Genomic DNA, 18,769 nt, shown 5'->3' with positions numbered 1-18,769 from the left:
CCCCCGTCTCTACTAAAAATACAAAAAAAAATTTAGCCAGGTGTAGTGGCACGCACCTGTAATCCCAGCTACTCAGGAGGCTGAGGCAGGAGAATTGCTTGAACCTGGGAGGTGGAGGTTGCAGTGAGCCAAGATCGTGCCACTGCACTCCAGCCTGGATGACAAAGTGGGACTCTGTGCCTCCGCCCCCCCAAAAAAATAAAACAACAACAAAGCGCCCAGCCCAAAGGCCTGGGCAGAGCACTTTCTCGGCTTCCCAGGGCCAGTACCGAAGTGCTGACAGTCCCAGCAGTCGTAATAGCCACCGTTTTCAGGGAGAAGGTGCTATGCTTGGGCATTGTTCATCTAACCCCCAAAACAACCCAAGGAGGCAGGTACTATTCCTGCTTTCCAGACAAGGAAACTGAGGCACAGGAGGTCACACAGCAGGTGGCCGAGACAGCCAGTCCTCAAACCCAGACTTCTGCGTCTGAACTTGAACCTGTAGCCGCTGGGCTGTCCTACCTCCCATGGTCCTCCAGATGTAAGGACTTGCCTGGGGAGTCAGCTGGCTTTTGGAGTCCCTCGAAAGATACTTCCCCACCCGCTGCCCCCCAGCCTGTCTCCCTCCACAGATAGTGAGTGTACCTTGGCAGTCAGGTCGCCCTTCACCTTCACCATGAAATGCAGCGAGGAGAAGCGGCGCCGCAACTTCTCACAGTCAATGTTGGAGCCAGTGCGGGTGCGGAGCCCGGACTCATGACAGAAGTTCACATTGTTGATAATGAGGCAGTGGCCACAGGGCTCCATGCTCAGGATGTAAGCCTGCCAGCACAGGGACCCACGTAAACCTGGGCTCTCCCCGCGCTCCCCAGGGGACAGTCTGGAGAGGTAGGAAGAAAACGGGGTCTGCCCTCCTGCACAAGGAGTAGCAGGGTCTCCACCTGGCATTCCAGGGCAAAAGAGAAGCAACTGCAGGAAAGACTAGCACTAGAAGGTACCCCCCTATCTTGGTATTAAGGGAAGGGAGCTGGTAACCTGGAAATCCAATAGCCATGAGCATTCATCTCAAAGGACCTCACGGGTCACCTAGGCTAGGGGTGTACCTGAGAACTCTGTCAGCAGAACCATGCCCAGGCCACCTGGAGGCACCCAAGGCTGCTCCCTCCCCAGGCTCAGTCTGCTTGTAATTCTCTCTCAAGGCAGCCTGTTCTTTTGTTGATGGTACTTATCACTATTTCTATTTATATACTCATTTGTCTAACTTCTCTCTCCCCTAAATGACTGATGGCTCCTTCCCAGGTGGCCCCAGCACAGAGCAGGGAGCCACACAATAAATACTTATGAATGAGAGAGTGGCGACTTGGTCTGGATCCCGATGCCCGCCCCTTGTCAGGTCTGCCCTGCTTCTGCCACCAGCTTTGCAGATGAGGAAGCGCAGGGTTGAACAACCTGCCCCAGCAGGTGCTGGGCCGGAGTCAGGGAGGCTGGGACCAGACCCCACTGCCCTGCTTAGGGTTGGGTTCCCTGGGCTCCTGACACACCTGCAGGGAAGGACCTGAGGGGTAGAGAGGGAAGGGCCCAGAGCCCGAGCTACTGGCCCCAAATTTCATGGAGACTCACCAAATCTGCATTTCCCCTCAAACTCTCAAGAGCACCTGAAGAGGCAGAGAAAGAGACAAACATGAATGTTGGGGTATAGCAGAGGAGGGGTAAGGGGCTCTGTGAGGACAGCCCCCCAAGAACAGAGCAGCAAGAACTCAGACCCTCAGGCTCTGCTGGTGGGAGAGCCACCTTGGAGATCTGTTTAGAGGTTTCTAACAAAGTTAAACACACACCTACCCTCTGACAGCAAGTCCGCTCTCAGGTATATATCAAAGAGCAAGGAGTGCAAACGGGCACAAAAGACTTGGCCAAAATGTTCCCTGAGGCCTTATTCATCATGCCCCAACATGGAAACAACCAATCCAACAACAGTTTGGTAGATATACAAATTGTGATACAGCCACACAAGAGAACATTATACAGCCTAAAAAGGAATGAGCTACTGATGATACAGGAGACAGAAAGAAATTATTTAGGCAGATAGTGAGGGTAAAACAGTCCTTGGCAGAATTTCCCTTTTAACAAAACCCCCAAATCGTTTCTTATTTTTTTTTTTAAGACGGAGTTTCACTCTTGTCGCCCAGGCAGGAGTGCAATGGCGCAATCTTGGCTCACTGCAAACTCCACCTCCCAGATTCAAGCAATTCTCCTGTCTCAGCCTCCCAAGTAGCTGGAATTACAGGCACCCACCACCATGCCCGGGTAATTTTTTTGTATTTTTAGTAGAGACGGGGTTTCACCATGTTGGCCAGTCTGGTCTCAAACTCCTGACCTCAGTTGATCCACCCACCTCAGCCTCCCAAAGTGTTGAGATTACAGGCGTGAGCCCCTGCACCCAGCCTCAAATCATTTCTTTTCTAACAAAGAGCAGCCTGAAAAATCAAGCTGCAGACATAGATAAGCAAGCTGGAAGCTCACATGAGTGAATGCCAGCAGGTGTGCCAATAGAAAAGGGCTACCAGGGGGCCAGGTATATTCAACAAGGAGGCTCTATCTTCCCTTTTGTCACCACAAGTACAGTAAAGAAGTAGGCAACATGGCACTGGCCAGGTAGAGAACCCATCTGCATAATACAAGATTGGAGTGGTGATGGCCAGCTTTTCACACCATATGCAAATGGCACACCTAGCCCTAACCAGTTTTATGCATCCTATGCAAATGAAACACCTGGTCTGACCAATCTTTGTGTCCTATGTAAATCAGACACCATCTCCTCAGGCTCATCTGTAAAACCCCTTGCATTTCATTGCAGAAGCAGCAACCCATTTCTCTGGGACCCCTCTCTCTGCAGCAGAGAGAGCTCTTCTCTTTCTTTCACCTATTATACTTCCACTCTGAACCTCACTGTATGTCCGTGTCCTAGTCTTCCGTGGCTGTGAAGACAATGAATCTTGGGTATTTACCTCAGATGAATGACGCCGATTCACTGATACATGCAACGCAGGATAGCCTTGAAAATGTGCTACGTAAGGCCAGGTGCGGTGGTTCACGCCTATAATCCTGGCACTTTGGAAGGCCAAGGCGGGCAGATCACCTGAAGTCAGGAGTTCGAGACCAGCCTGGCCAACGTGGTGAAACCCTGTCTCTACTAAAAATACAATAAATAAATAAATAAATAAATAAATACAAAAAAAAAAATTAGCCAGGCAAGGGGGCAGGCACCTGTAATCCCAGCTACTCGGGAGGCTGAGGCAGGAGAATCGCTTGAACCTGGGAGGCAGAGGTTGCAGTGAGTCGAGATCACGCCACTGTACTCCAGCCTGGGCAACAAGAACAAAACTCCATCTCAAAAGAAAAAAAAAAAAAAGCCAGACACCAGAGAGTATAGAAATGGTGTGGTCTCATTGAGAAGAAATTCCAGAGCAGAAAGAGGTGAGGGAAGCTCAGGAGAGCGGATGCTCACTGTCTGCAGAGTCCATAGGGGCCCCGCGCACAGCAGGTCCTCAGGAAATACTTGCAGAATGAATAAATGAATAAAAATGATTATTTTCCATCAATGTCAAAAGAGTTTTCATTTCCGTTAGCAAGAAGTTGACTGGCCACCAGCCTAAAAGGTTATGAGATGTTTTTTCTTTTTTTTGGAGACAGAGTCTCACTCTGTAGCCCAGGCTGGAGTGCAGTGGTGTGATCTTGGCTCACTGCAACTTCTGCCTCCTGGGTTCAAGCGATTCTCCTGCTTCATTCAGCCTCCCAAGTAGCTGGGAGTACAGGCACCCGCACCACGCTTGGCTAATTTTTGTATTTTTAGTAGAGACGGGGTTTCACCATGCTAGCCAGGCTGGTCTCGAACTCCTGACCTCAGGTGATCCACCTGCCTCGCCCTCCCAAAGTGCTGGGATTACAGGCGTGAGCCACCACACCCAGCCTACATTTTTTCTTTTTTAAACAAGGAGAATACAGTGGCCACCTCCAAGTTGCAGTGGAGCCCATACTCCTGCTCCAATAACAGTGCCATTCCTTGCTTACAGCAGGTCTGAACTATTCTGCCAGCTTAAAGGCCACAGCAGAAAAGCACTCACATCCCATTCACATCCCATTTTTAAAGTTAGAAATGGTTTTACCTACCCTGAAAATGCCTGTTCATCCACAGACTTAATTCTGAGAACATTTGCTCATTTCAAAAATTCCACTGCACCCCAAAAATATAACCACTATCCACTTCTGAGGAATTCATTCATTCCCCAAATTAGAAATATCTATTGATAAAGCAAAATGACTGCTCTCAAGAGGCCAAGGGCTACAGGGGCCCATGGAGGGAGCAAATCAACCAAGGGGTGCCCAAAGAAAGAGGGAGAGGAGACACTCCTGGCAGAGGCCCCGGCATGAGCAAAGGCAGGGAGGCTGCAAGAGCATGGCACGTTCAGGGCCCCTCAAGTTGGGTGACATGGTCAGATACAAGGTGCATGAGACCAGTTTCTCCCGAAATGACCACTCCCATGGGGACAATAAACACACATGGCTAAGTGTGTGCAAAAGGATCAGTCTTCCAGCCTGAGTCACTGGGCATGTGCCCAGGTCTCCAGCACAAACAGAAGAGGGCGAGCACATCCTCTCTGCCACCCAAGGGAAGGAATGGGTTTCGTCCCTCCGAGCCTATGCTGGAATCACCCCAGAAGTGGCAGCAGAAGAGTTCCCACAAGGGAGTGCCCCAAACTGTCCTAAGATGGGGCCAGTTGGGTTTCCAAAGAAAGAAGCAATAAATGCCAGGGCGATCTGGCCAAAGCAATCCTTGAGAGGGGGCAGCAACAAAAAAAAACAGGTGTCTACCTAGGTTTGGTCCATAGTGAAAGGGTCAGGGTAAGGAGTTTATACGAGGGTTTAAGGAATTTGGCTCAGGGCCAGGGCCAGTTTCTTTCAGTGTTTTGGGTGATAACCTAGATACCTTTTTTTTTTTTGGAGATGGAGTCTCATTCTGTTGTCCAGGCTGGAGTGCAGTGGTGCAATCTCAGCTCGCTGCAAACTTTGCCTGCTGGGCTCAAGTTACCCTCCCATCTAGGCTATCCGAGTAGCTGGGACTACACCACCACATCTAGCTAATTTTTTTTTTTTTTCAGAGTCCCGCTCTGTCACCCAGGCTGAAGTACAATGGCACAATATTGGCTCACTGAAACCTCTGCCTCCCAGGTTCAAACAATTCTCCTGCCTCAGCCTCCCAAGTAGCTGGGATTACAAGCACACACCACCGCGCCCAGCTAATTTTTGCATTCTTAGTAGAGACAGGGTTTCATCATGTTGGCCAGGCTGGTCTCGAACTACTGGCCTCAAGTGATCCATCTGTCTTGGCCTCCCCAAGTGCTGGGATCACAGGCGTGAGCCACCGTGCCTGGCCTACCTACATATCTTTATCTATGCCTGAGAATGTTTAAGGCCCAGGTTTGGGCTCCGGTATGCTGGGAAAAACCTGCAGCTGGCTGGATCACAGGGTGGTCAAAGCACTCTGTGATTTTCAATCAGGATACAGAAAGAAAGAGGGGAACTGGGGGACCCTACAGAAGGGAAGATGCCCTAGGACTGGCCCTCCCCAGCCCTTGGCAATTTAGAAATCACAGAAGGAAGCAGAGCTGACCAACGAGACCCAAGGCTCACTCAATAGGAGGCCCCATGTGAAGTCCCTCCACACACTGCCTCGCTTACTCCTCAGAGCAGGCCCTTCAGCACAGAAGTACTGGCACACATCCCCATTTGCCAGAGGGGAATTGGGGGCTCAGAGACCCTGAGTTGTAATGGGAGGTGAGCACAGCCACCAGCCCCAGAGCAAAGGGACCAGGAAGTCAGATAGGGCTGAAAAGCCAACTTCTACTTTCAAGAAAGTTCCAACCCAGGTAAGGCATGACCAGAGAAAGCCACTGATGGTTGAGTTCACAGGTCAACCTGACTAGATCACAGGGTACCCAGATATTTGGTTAAATATAACAGTATTTCTCGGTGTGCCTGTGAGAGTGTTTTGGGGATGAGAATGGGATTTGAATAGGTGGACAGAGTAAAGCAGATGGCCCTCCCCAGGAGGGTGGGCTGCGTCCAATCTGTCAAGGGCCTGAATAGAATGAAACAGTGGAGAACGGGAGAATTTGATCTCTCTCTGTCTCACTGCTTGAGCTGGGACATCAGTCTTCTCCTGCCTTTGGAATGGGACTTCTACCATTGGTGCTCCTGGATCTCAGGCCTTCAGACTCAGAGTGGAACTACACCACCAGCTTGCCTGGTCTCCAACTTGCAGATGGCAGATCTTGGAACTTCTCAGCCTCCATAATTGCATGAGCCAATTCCTTGTAATAAATATGTTTTTAGATAAAGATATATATATATAGATATATATATATACACACATAAAAATGCATGTATCTTTCTATATATATCTATATGTGTATGTGTGTATATGTATATATATAAAACAGAGGCCCAGAGACTCAACTACTTGTCCACTGTGACACGGCGGCTAAGTGTTGGAGATGGGCTTTGAACCCAAGTACCTCAGACTCACTCCATCACTGCCTCATAAAGGACAAATGGCTTGGCCAGGTGCGGCGGCTCACACCTGTAATCCCACCACTTTGGGAGGCCGAGGCGGACGGATCACGAGGTCAGGAGATCGAGACCATACTGGTTAACGCGGTGAAACCCCGTCTCTACAAAAAAAAACACAAAAAAAATTAGCTGGGCATGGTGGCAGGTGCCTGTAGTCCCAGATACTCGGGAGGCTGAGGCGGGAGAATGGCATGAACCCAGGAGGCAGAGCTTGCAGTGAGCCGAGATCGCGCCACTGCACTCCAGCCTGGGCAACAGAGCAAGACTCCGTCTCAAAAAAAAAAAAAAAAAAGAAAAAACAAACGGCTCATTCTCTTTCTTGTCTCTGTATTTGTGCCATTACTCATTAGGTCATGCAAATGTTTACTAAGTACCTGTTGAGTTCTAGGTGTTGGGGATGCAGCATTGAACAAAAGATGCTGTTTTATACACATACACACACCCCCTATTGGTTCTGTTTCTCTGGAGAATCATGAGAACACAGCCACCAACAGTTCTCCCAGCCCTCCCAGGCAGGAGGCCCTGGCTGGAACAAGCAGTTACACACAAGGCATCACATCTGAAACTAAGAAAGTTCCTTCCATTCTGAAGGAAAAGCCATTTTCCTCTGAATATACAAAGACAAAGCCACTCTCTCTGGTGGGTCCCCTGATGATGCACCTCTAAAGCACCGTGTTCAGCTTCATAGCACTACCCACAGCCGTGAATAAAGACCAAATTATGCGGACATGAATTGAGTATCTGCCCCTCTCCACCTGAAGGCAAGGACTGGGCATCCTTGTTCGAAGCTGCATCCTCAACACCTAGAACCCAACAGGTACTTAGTAAACATTTGCGTGAGCTAATGAGTAACGGCACAAATATAGGGACAAGAAAGAGAATGAGCCATTTGTTCTTCACGAGACAGTGATGGAGTGAGTCCAAGGTACTTGGGTTCAAATCCCAACTCCAACACTTAGCACCTGTGTCACAATGGGCAAGGAGCTCAGAGTCTCTGGGCCTCTGATTTCCCCATCTGTGTTACAGGATAATAGGAGCAACTACCAACCTCATAGGATTGTGACGACACCTCAAACGATTAATACATGTGAGGCACATAGAACAATACCCGACACACTTGACAACTCAATAAAACTGATGTGTCCACATTATTATTCATTGACACTCATGCTCAATGAATATGTATGAGTGCGGTGTGTGTACTCAGCCCCACCACACTAACCCTTTGGGCCAGATTCTTCTTTATTGTGCACAGCTACTCTGTACACTGTTGGGTTTTGGCAGCATCTCTGTCTACCCACTAGATGCCAGTAGCACCCACCCACCCTCAGCTATAACAACCAGATTTGTCTCTAGACATTGTCAAATGTCCCTTGGAGGTCAGGGAAAAATCGTTCCCAGTGTGAAACACTGACCTACAGCATCCTTTCCTGTATTCACTTATTAAAGGCTCTGCTGCTGGCCCTATTCTTGCTCAGCCAGACCTTCCCATACATATGAATACACAGCTCCTCCTTTGTGGGTCACCATGAAACCTACCTTGGGAAGCATTCCCATGCAGTACTCAGGAGTCTAAGGCCCAGCACCTAAAAAGGACATCTCTCAGCAGCTCATGGAAAATGGGGCAGTCGCTCTATTAAGCCAGAAGACCTAGGCCCAAGTCCTAGCTCTGCACTGAAACTCACTTTGTGACTGTTGCTCTCAGAGCCCAGCTTCCTCCTCTGTAAGCAGCTTATAATGACAGACGGGCTTGCCCTGTCTACCACAGCACAGGGTGGTTTTGATGACCTGAAAAAACACTGTGTATACTACAAAGTGATATTCGCATTATTTAAAGTGACCTTGGGCCAGCCATGCTGGCTCATACCTATAATCCCAGCACTTTGGGAGGCTGAGGCGGGTGTATCACTTGAGATCAGGAGTTCAAGACCAGCCTGGCCAACATGGGGAAACCCTGTCTCTATCAAAAAATACAAAAACTAGCCAGGCATGGTGGTGTGCCTGTAGTCTCAGCTACCCGGGAGGCTGAGGTGAGAGAATTGCTTGAACCTGGGAGGCAGAGGTTGCAGTGAGCCGAGATCACACCACCGCACTCCACCCTGGATGACAGAGTAAGACACTATCTCAAAAAATAATAATAATAAAGTAAAAAAAATTAAGTGATCTTACTATTGTTGTTGTTATTTACCCTTCAGAATTAAGCTCCTACTAGGAATAAATATTCACAACAAACAGGAAATAAAACACCTTCCAAAAAAATAGGAAGTTTCAAATTCTGACTGTTGGTCCTAAATGACTCACGTTGACATTTCCCAGAACCAAATAACAACAGATGAGCTTTGTATTCTGCCTGCCTCCTTTACAGGATAGTAATGCACGTGGCCAATTCCAGAACCAGTCTTCTTCCTTAGCTTCATACCCTCATCATGTTTGTCTGTTTTCCTGCTTTAGTGGATTGCCCAAAAATCACACTTATGCAGCAAGTACTCAATAATGTTCACTGTTACTATTATGAATATTAACTCTGATACCATGCAATGGTCCACCAGGCACCCATAAAATGGGAAGTGCTAGAGCTCCACACGCTGCCATAGGAACAAAGCCCCAGCTGAAAACAACCCACATGTCCATCAATAGGAAGATGGTTAAATAAATTGTAGATTATTCAGAACAGGAACTGCTGCCATCTAGAAATTAAAAAGAATGAACTACTGATATGCACAACAATATGAATGAGTTTTGTTGAATTTTTGTTGAAAGAAAACAGCACTTTTTACCCATCACACAGGAAAAAATGTCAATACTCACTGTTGGCAAGAATGTGGGGAGGTGGTCACCTTCACTCGCAATTGGTGAGATTATAAAATGACACAATTTGGGTCGGGCGCAGTGGCTCACACCTGTAATTCCAGCACTTTGGGAGGCCGAAGTGGGCAGATTACTGGAGCCCAGGAGTTTGAGGGCAGCCTGGGCAACATGGTGAGACCCCACCTCTACAAAAAATTTTAAAATTGGCCAGGCATGGGCTGGGAGTGGTGGCTCACGCCTGTAATCCCAGCACTTTGGGAGGCCAAGGCAGGCGGATCACTTGAGGCCAGGAGTTCAAGACCAGCCTTGGCAACATGGTGAAACCCTGTCTCTACTAAAAATACAAAAATCAGCCAGGCGTGGTGACGGGTGCCTGTAGTCCCAGCTACTCGGGAGGCTGAGGCAGGATAACTGCTTGAACCCGGGAGGTGGAGGCTGCAGTGAGCCAAGATTGCGCCACTGCACTCCAGCCTGGGTGACAAAGCGAGAATCCCTCTTAAAAAAAAAAAAAAAATTGGCCAGGGGTGATAACATGCACAGCTATCCAGGAGGCCGAGGTGGGAGGACTGCTTGAGCCCAGGAGATCAAGACCAGCCTGGGCCACATGGTGAGACCCCGTCTCTACAAAAAGTACAAAAAAATTAGCCAGGCCTGGTGGTGCACACAGCTACCTGGGAGGCTGAGGGAGAGGACTGCTTGAGCCCGGGAGTTCAAGGATGCAGTGAGCCGTCATCACGCCACTGCACTCCAGCCTGGGCCACAGAAGACCTTGTCTCAATTAAAAAAAAAAAAGACAGAATTTTTCAATTTCTTTTTTCTTAGAGACAGGATCTCACTAAGTTGCCCAGGCTAGCTGTGAATTCCTAGGCTCATGTAGTCCTCCTGCCTCAGCCTCCCAAGTAGCTTGTCCTAAAGGCTCACACCACCACACCTGGCTAAAATGACATATTTTTGAAGTATAAGTTGGTAGCATCTATCAGACAGGAACAAGTACGCTTTAACACACAATTCCATTTCTAGAAACATCCTACAGTCAGAACTAGACGCACATGCAAGGCTCACTGCAGAAACAACACAATGTCCATCAGCATGAGTCGGATCAATGAGGTGTGTCCCGCAAAGCACATGTGGGGCTACCCTGCAGAGCGGACAGAACAGGTAAGCCTGGGCTGCAGCCCTGTCTCCACTCCTCACTAGCTGTGTGATTTGGCACAAGTCATCTCCCAATCTGTGGCTCACTTTGTCTAATGGCAAAGCACCTGCCTTACATGAGAGATGGAGAGATTAAATTAGATCATTTATGTAAGCACTCCGAACAGTGCCTGGCAAATAGCAAGTACTCAATAATGTTCACCACTACTATTAGGATTATTAACTTTGATACCATGCAATGGTCCACCAGGCACCCATGAAACAGGAAGTGCTAGAGCTCCACACGCTGCCATGGGAACAAAGCCCCAACTGAAAACAACCCACATGTCCATCAGTAGGAAAATGGTTAAATAAATTGTGGATTATTCAGAATACCATCTAGAAATTAAAAAGAATGTACTGATATGCACAACGATATGAATGAATTTCACAGATATAATAATGAATGAAAGAAGCCAGGCTCAAGAGTATATAAGACTATATAGGATTTATATTGAAGTTCAAGGACAAGCAAAAGGGATCTCTGGCGATAGAGATGAGAACGGTGATTACCTTAGGAAAGGGGAAGTGGGAAGAGATGGAAAGAGACAGGACAGTCTTACAGGACCCCGGGATGTTTTCATCTTGATGATATGGGTGTTAGTTACCTGTGGGTACGCATAGGTAAAAATCACCCAGCTTACTCTTGGGATTTATGCATTGTATTGGATGTAGCCGTGTGACCTTTGGCAAAGTGTTTAATTTCCGTGAGCGTCAGTCAGTTTCTCCATCAACAAGGATGGGTCTAATGATACCTGCCTTGCAGGGTTGCTATAAAGGAAGAAGGTAAGGGTAAATACTTTGCAGAAGTCTGTTTGTATGGGGCAGATACAACTAAGGCCTTTCTCCTGCACCCAGACATGAGGTAGTCCAGGCTACCCATCCAGACCGAAAGGCAAATCCAAAACAATAGATGGCTCTGGAAACATTGATCAAAACCTGGGGCCTGCTATCTCAAAGGCGGGAAAAAAAAACAAAAACAAAAACAAAAAACCCGGGACATCCAAAACAGACCTCAACACATGCTTTTCAGAGGAGGGGCTGCCAAGATTCAACCTCCTGAAAACCTCCCAGAATTTTGCCATCCCTATGAACATTCAGAAAGACAATGCTAAAATTAAATTCTGAATCTCAGCCCACCCAGCTGTACTCATAGTGAGTCCCAAATGACTATGTGTCATGCCCACCCACCAATCACCCTCTTGCTACTTACTGACATCACCGAATCCTCCAGAACCAATGTCCACTGGTCTGGGTGTTTCCAGTCTGAGAACCTCTGGTTTGCGAATCTCTGGTCTGACAACCTCTGGTCTGAGCACCACTGGGGTAAGGTTTTCTAGGGTTGGCTTCGACAACTTTGCTGCTTGCCTGTTAGTTCGCAGAAACGAAGCCAGCATGTCCTGGCCTGTGTCCTCTAAGCAGGAGATGAACAAAGGAAGAGCCTGACTCCCTCGAGTCTCTAGATCTATGATCAGCTGCCTGGCCTGATCCCGCCGAGATCCAGAGCCTGCCCGCTGTTTGGAAAGAAAGGCAGGATACTAATTATCCATGTACTTTTATATAGCTCTCACCGTGTCTCCCCATTTCCCAGCTATTGTAAGTCTAAACAATCAGGCACGTGGGCAGCGATGGCGCTGCAGGTGCACTGAGTGTGTGTCACTTACCACCCTTAGCTGATCTGTTGATTATTTTGCAGGGCAAAAGATGCCCAGCACTATGCTAAGTGCTGAAAATGATGCCATGGACAGTCTCAGTCCTTAAGGAGCAAATTTCTAATGGGGAATGCAATCAGACAAATCAGCAATGACACAGCAAGAGACAAGTGCCCAGAGGGAAGGCACATGGGGCTGAGGGTATCAGGAAGTGAATTGTGAATTCAGAGTCTTATGAGGTGGGAGGTAGACAGTGGCAAGGAACAAGGCCTTTGTGTGGCCAGGCCAAGAAATGCATCCTGAGACCTGTCAGGTGCCACCAAAGAGTTTTTTGGTTTTGTTTGTTTGTTTTTTTCTTGAGACGGAGTCTCACTCTGTCACCCAGGCTAGAGTGTACTGGTGCAATCTCAGCTCACTGCAACCTCCAACTCCGAGGTTCAAGCGATTATCCTGCCTCAGCCTCCAGAGTAGTGGGGATTACAGGCACGCACCACCATGCCTGGCTAATTTTTTTTTTATTTTTAGTAGAGACGGTTTCACCATGTTGCCCAGGCTGGTCTTGAACTGACCTCAAGTGATCCTCCAGCCTTGGCCTCCCAAAGTGCTGGGATTATAGGCATGAGCCACCGTGGCCAGCCATTGGTTGTTTTTTTGTTTGTTTGTTTTTTGAGAAGGAGTCTTGCTCTGTCACCCAGGCTGGAATGCAGTGGCACCATCTCAGCTCACTGCAACCTCCACCTTTCGGGTACAAGTGATTCTCCCACATCAGCCTCCCAGGTAGCTGGGACTACAGGCACCCGCCACCATGTCTGGCTAATGTTTGTATTTTTTGGTCAAGACAGGGTTTCACCATGTTGCCCAGGCTGGTCTCAAACTCCTGACCTCAAGCGATCCACCAACCTCAGCCTCTCAAAGTGCTAGGATTACAGGCATAAGCTACCATGCCTGGCCACCAAAGAGTTTTAAGAATGGAGTGACAGAGACAGATATGGCCTTTCAAAAAGTCATCCAGGGGTCAGGGTGAAAAATGGAAAGGAATGAGCCATAGCCAGATCAGGAGGCAGCAAAGATGGTGCAGCTAGAATAGAGAGAAGTGAAAGGACAAAGCAGAGATACAAAGAGGGAGGGTCCACAGGACATAGGCACTGACTGGGGGGACTGTGAAGACAGAACAAGGGTCAAGGTTGACAGGCAGGCCAGGCACAGTGGTTCATGCTTGCAATTCCAGCACTTTGGGAGGCTGAAGTGGGAGGATAGCTTGAGCCCAGGAGTTCGAGACCAGCCTGGGCAACGCAGTGAGACCCTGTCTCTACAAAAAATAACAAAAAAATAGCCAGGTATGGTGTCATGCACCTGTAGTCCCAGCTACTCAGGAGGCTGAGGCTCCTAGGAGGATGGCTTGAGCCCAGGAGGTAAGGCTGCAGTGAGCTGTGATAGCACCACTGCACTTCAGCCTGGGCGACAGAGCAAGACCCTGTCTCAAAAAAACAAAATTGAGAGGTGTCAGGATGGTGGGGTCAGTCACTAAGAAGGAAGATTCTGGTTATCTGCCACCTGTCCTCAGATACCCAGCACTGGACAGGTTCTCAGGATCCACAGGGATAAGATAGCACCATGTCCTCAACTATCCTACAGCAGCACTGTCTATGAGAACCTTCCGTGATGATGGAAATATTCTTGGTCTGCACTGTCCTATTTGGTAACCATATGTCACATGACCACTAAACACTTGGGTAGTACAACCGAGGAACTGAATTTTTGTGGGCGAAAGATTACCTAGGTGCTGAAGCAAGAGCCTGAAGCCACAAACTGTTTCAGTATAATAAAGAAAGTAGTTAGAATAAGAATAGTCATAATACAAATTAGATATAGAGATGATCATGGACAATTATCAATCATTATTATAAACATTATTAATCATTAGCTTTTAATACTACTCCTTGTTGCATTGCTAATATAACTTAGGAATAACCGGCGGGTATAAGGTCAGGTGCTAAAGGGACATTGTGAGAAGTGACCTAGAAGGCAAGAGGTGAGCCCTCTGTCAGGCCCGCATAAGGGCCGCTTGAGGGCTCCTTGGTCAAGTGGTAATGCCAGTGTCTGGGAAGACACCCATTACTTAGCAGACCGCGAAACGGAGTCTCCTGCCGGGCACGGTGGCTCACGCCTGTAATCCCAGCACTTTTGGAGGCCAAGGCAGGTGGATCACGAGGTTAGGAGTTCGAGACCAGCCTGACCAACACGGTGAAACCCCGTCTCTACTAAAAATACAAAAAAATTAGCCGGGCGTGGTAGTGCGCACCTGTAAGGAGCGAGGCAGGAGAACAGCTTGAACCCGGAAGGCGGAGGTTGCAGTGAGCTGAGATTGCGCCATTGCACTCCAGCCTGGGCGACAAAGTGGGACTCCATCTCAAAAAAAAAGAAAGGGAGTCTCCTTTCCTTGGAGGAGTCAGGGAACACTCCGCTCCACCAGCTTCTTGTGGAAGGCTGGATATTATCCAGGCCTGCCCACAGTCATCCGGAGGCCTAAACCCCTCCCTATGGTGCTGTGCTTCAATGGTCACGCTCCTTGCCCACTTTCATGTTCCTCCTGTACTCCTGGTTCCTCTTTGAAGTTCGTAGACAGCGGTAGACGAAATAGCGAAGTCTTAAAGTCTTTGATCTTTCTTATAAGTGCATAGAAGAAAACGCTGACGTATGCTGCCTTCTCTCTCTGCTTCGGCTACCTAAAAGGGAAGGGCCCCCTGTCCAATGATCACGTGACTTGCTTTACCTTCTCAATCACTTAGAAGATTCACCCTCCTTACCCTGCCCCCTTGCCTTGTATCCAATAACAGAGCAGCCAGGCATTCGGGGCCACTACCCTGTCTCCGCGTCTAGGTGGTAGTGGTACCCCGGGCCCAGCTGTCTTTTCTTCTGTCTCTTTCTCCTGTGTCTTTATTTCTACGATCTCTCATCTCTGCACACGAGGAGAAAAACCCACAGGCCCTGTAGGGCTGGACCCTACTAATTTTTAGCTTTATTTAATTTTAATTACTTCAAATTTACCTTTAACCACATGTGGCTAATGGCTGTTGGGAACAGCACAGACCTGTAGTGCCACTGAGAAGGTAAGTCTCACTAGCAGAACAGTTGGCTACATGCAAATAGATAGTGGTGTTTAGGTTTCTCTCCACATTTGCTGAACACTCCAGGAGGTCAACACTGTGTTAAATGCATTGTTTCATCTTTTTCTCCCTCAATAACTTTATAGAGTTAAATTATAATTTCCCAACTTTTTAGGGTAAAAAAATTTCAGGGAAACTGAGTCATAGAAAGGGCTTTTCTGTTTGTTTGGTTCATTGGTTGTGGTTTTTTTTTTTTTTTTTGAGACGGAGTCTCGCTCTGTCACCCAGGCTGGAGTGCAGTGGCGCGATCTCTGCTCACTGCAAGCTCCGCCTCCTGGGTTCACGCCATTCTCCTGCCTCAGCCTCTCCGAGTAGCTGGGACTACAGGCGCCCGCCACCATGCCCGGCTAATTTTTTGTATTTTTAGTAGAGACGGGGTTTCACTGTGGTCTCGATCTCCTGACCTCGTGATCCACCCGCCTCGGCCTCCCAAAGTGCTGGGATTACAAGCGTGAGCCACCGCGCCCGGCCTGGTTGTGGTTTTTTACAACTTGCTAATATGTAACAAGGCCAGGATGAGAGCCCAGATCCAACTGGTTCCAAAACCTGCCTGTTTTTCAGCCATACTGAATGGCAAAATGGCAACCTGTGGTTCCCACAAGGTTCTTCAAAAATTTCTGAATTTGTCGCTAACATTTTAAGCCAGGGAATTTGACAGAGGAATCAAGATTTCCAGCTTCTTTTTTAAAATGTGAAAGCTGGGCCGGGTACAGTGGCTCGCACCTGTAATCCCAACACTGAGGCAGGAGAATCACTTGAGGCCAAGAGTTTGAGACTCATCTGGGCAACATAGCAAGACTCCTATCTGTACAAAAAATTTTTTTTTAATTAGCCAGGCATGGTGGCATGTGCCTAAAGTCCCAGCTGCTCTAAAGGCTGAGGCAGGAAGACCATTTAAGCCCAGGAGGTCAAGGTCGCAGTGAGCCATGATCTCATCCCTGCACTCCAGGCTGGGCAAGAGTGAGACCCTGCCTCAAAATAAGTGTAAGATGTGGCAATACTGGGCCATTTGTTGATATGGCCATACTCAGCTGCAGACGGAGGGCAGTACAAAGGCTATCCACTATGATGCCCATCCATTGGGCCTCCATGGTTATTTGAGCTTCTGATCCCCGTGAACACTCCTGAAGGCAAGGACTGTGGCCTCAAACCATTTCTGTTCCCCAGTAGGGGCCACACAGAAGTCACAAAACTTATTTTATTATTAATGAATAATTACTCATATGATAATTATTTAACGACCCTTTCCCTGGGCCAGGGCACTGGCCAGGGATATCCAGCCAGCCACTCACACCTACTGCACCTACTGGCAGGAAATATCTCCTGCATCCTCACAGGCCTGTGATGAGGGTCAAATGAGACAAAGATGGGAAAGTGCTTTTAAACAAAACCTCAAATGTTTGACTTTATTATTCTCCATTCTGCATCAGGTCCCCTCATTTCCAAAACCTCTTAACAAAACATAAACTGAACACAGAAGGGGCTGGCCAAAGAGGGCAGGGCACGCTGAGCCCTCGCTCTGTGCCTGGCACTACACTGTTTCACATCCGTTATTTCATTTAGTCCTTATGACAGTATTATTCTTATCCCCATTTCACAGCCCAGAAACTGTGGCTCAAAGAGGGTAAGTGACTGGCCCAAGAACACGCTGCCAGGCGGTCTGATGCCAAAGTGGGTTCCCGACACCTCTATGCTAGAAAAGTAAAAACGCACACGCCTCCTTCCTCGCAAGTATTAAAGTAAATTAAAATGAAGACCAACCACGAAGAATTCCTGAGCAGACAAAACCAATCAGGTATCCTAAGTGACCTAAATCTTGCTTAAACTGCAAACATAAGCAAAATTTAACTTGGTTCATATCTGATAAATGCTTATGTTAGAGAGAAATAAAACTTAACTCCAATCATAAGCAAGCATAAGCAGTCAACAGACCTTTAAAAAAAAAAGGCAATTTTGTAACTGCAAATCAATCAAATAATTTCTTTATTTTGCTTCCACATTTTCCCAATACTTGCCTCTGACGTTTTGTCACTGCAACACTAAACCTTTCAGTCTGATGTTCTCCAATTCATGAATCGTTTCTTATTCAAAGTTTTCAAGATGTGTCTCACATTTTTCCTTTACACAAGAAACACAAGTACTAACAGTGTAAGCTGACTGAGTATGGCATGGAATCGCTTTAGCAAACAGCCGACTAAGAGATGTTTGGGATTCTTTGGCTCCGCTGAGGGGTTCGAAGCCACAGGGAAAGCTAGGCTCCCGCACAATGCCTCCTCGAGGGGCGTGGGGACCCGGCCGTGCAGCGCGGGGACAAGGGGCCGGGGGCGAGGGGCGCACCTGGATGTCCTCGATCATGTGGGGCTTGAACAGCTCGCGGCTCAGCAGGGCGTCCCAGAGCTGATCCACCTGCAGCTCCTCCACCAGCCGCAGCCGGCACCGCCGCAGGAGCCGCCGGTCCGCTTCGTCCATGGCGAGTAGTCAACTAAGACTCCAGGCCGCCTCAGTCCGCTTCCGGGCCTCGACCGTCAGCCCCAGTCCCCAGGACCCGCCCCCGCCCTCGCGTCACTGCCCCGGGTCAGTCTTCGCTCCACCGCCTCAGGACGCATCTCCAAGGCCTCGCCCCGCCCCCAGGAGTCGCTCTTGCGTCACCGCCCCGCCGTCAGGACGCACCTCTGCGCCTCGCCCCGCCCCCAGGACCGAGCCTCCCATCACCGGCCCGCCCCAGAACCCGCCCCGCGTCACCGCCCCGCCCCAGAACCCGCCCCAGAACCCGCCCCGCCCCAGAACCCGCCCCGCATCACCGCCCCGCCTCAGAACCCGCCCCGCCTCAGAACCCGCCCCGCGTCACCGCCTCGCCCCAGAATCCACCACTGCGTCCCCGCCCCAGAACCCGCCCCGCATCCCCGAACCGACCTCACGTCACCGCCCCGCCCCCGAGTCACCGTCCCGCCCCCAGGACGCAGCTCCAAGGCCTCGCCCCGCCTCAAGGATTCGCTCTTGCGTCACCGCCTCGCCTTCAGGACGCCTCCGCGCCTCGCCCTGTCCCCAGGGTCAATTCTGGGGTCACCGCCTGTCCCCAGAACCTGCCCCGGCGTCACCGCCTAGTCCCCGGGACGCATCTAGAAGACTTCGCCCCGCCCCCAGGATTCGCTCTTGCGTCATCGCCCCGCCCTCAGGACGCACCTCAGCGCCTCGCCCCGACCCCAGAATCCATTCCGCGCCACCGCCCGGCCCCCAGGACTCAACCCACGCCCCCACCCCGCCCCCAAGGTCAATCTTGCGCCACCGCCCCGCCCCCAAGGCCGAGCCTCGTACCACCGCCCCGCCTCCAAGAGCCAATCC

At 49.3% G+C, this 18,769-nt stretch overlaps 1 protein-coding gene across 6 annotated transcripts in view; it reads right to left on the bottom strand.

Moving 5' to 3' along the window:
* Positions 1-18,165, bottom strand: part of CASP9 (caspase 9) — a 32,216-nt gene extending 14,051 nt beyond the window's left edge. For 2 of the 6 annotated variants that reach the window (XM_063631836.1, XM_055262199.2), the window contains exons 1-4: positions 17,765-18,140; positions 11,822-12,122; positions 1,603-1,637; positions 628-804 (exon numbers count right to left, since the gene is read on the bottom strand). In XM_063631836.1, the coding sequence (XP_063487906.1) occupies positions 628-804; positions 1,603-1,637; positions 11,822-12,122; positions 17,765-17,896 (645 nt within the window). In that variant the 5' untranslated portion in view covers positions 17,897-18,140. Of the gene's footprint in view, positions 1-627; positions 805-1,602; positions 1,638-11,821; positions 12,123-17,764 lie in introns of all 6 variants that reach the window. The other 4 variants (XM_063631833.1, XM_063631835.1, XM_055262198.2 and 1 more) reach the window with 4 other exon arrangements.
* Between the last annotated feature and the right edge of the window lie 604 nt (positions 18,166-18,769).

Source organism: Symphalangus syndactylus, chromosome 22, assembly GCF_028878055.3.
Source record: "Symphalangus syndactylus isolate Jambi chromosome 22, NHGRI_mSymSyn1-v2.1_pri, whole genome shotgun sequence".
Classification (NCBI taxonomy): domain Eukaryota; kingdom Metazoa; phylum Chordata; class Mammalia; order Primates; family Hylobatidae; genus Symphalangus; species Symphalangus syndactylus.
Note: the sequence above shows the minus strand (reverse complement) of the source record. Positions and strands in the feature narration are given on the sequence as shown.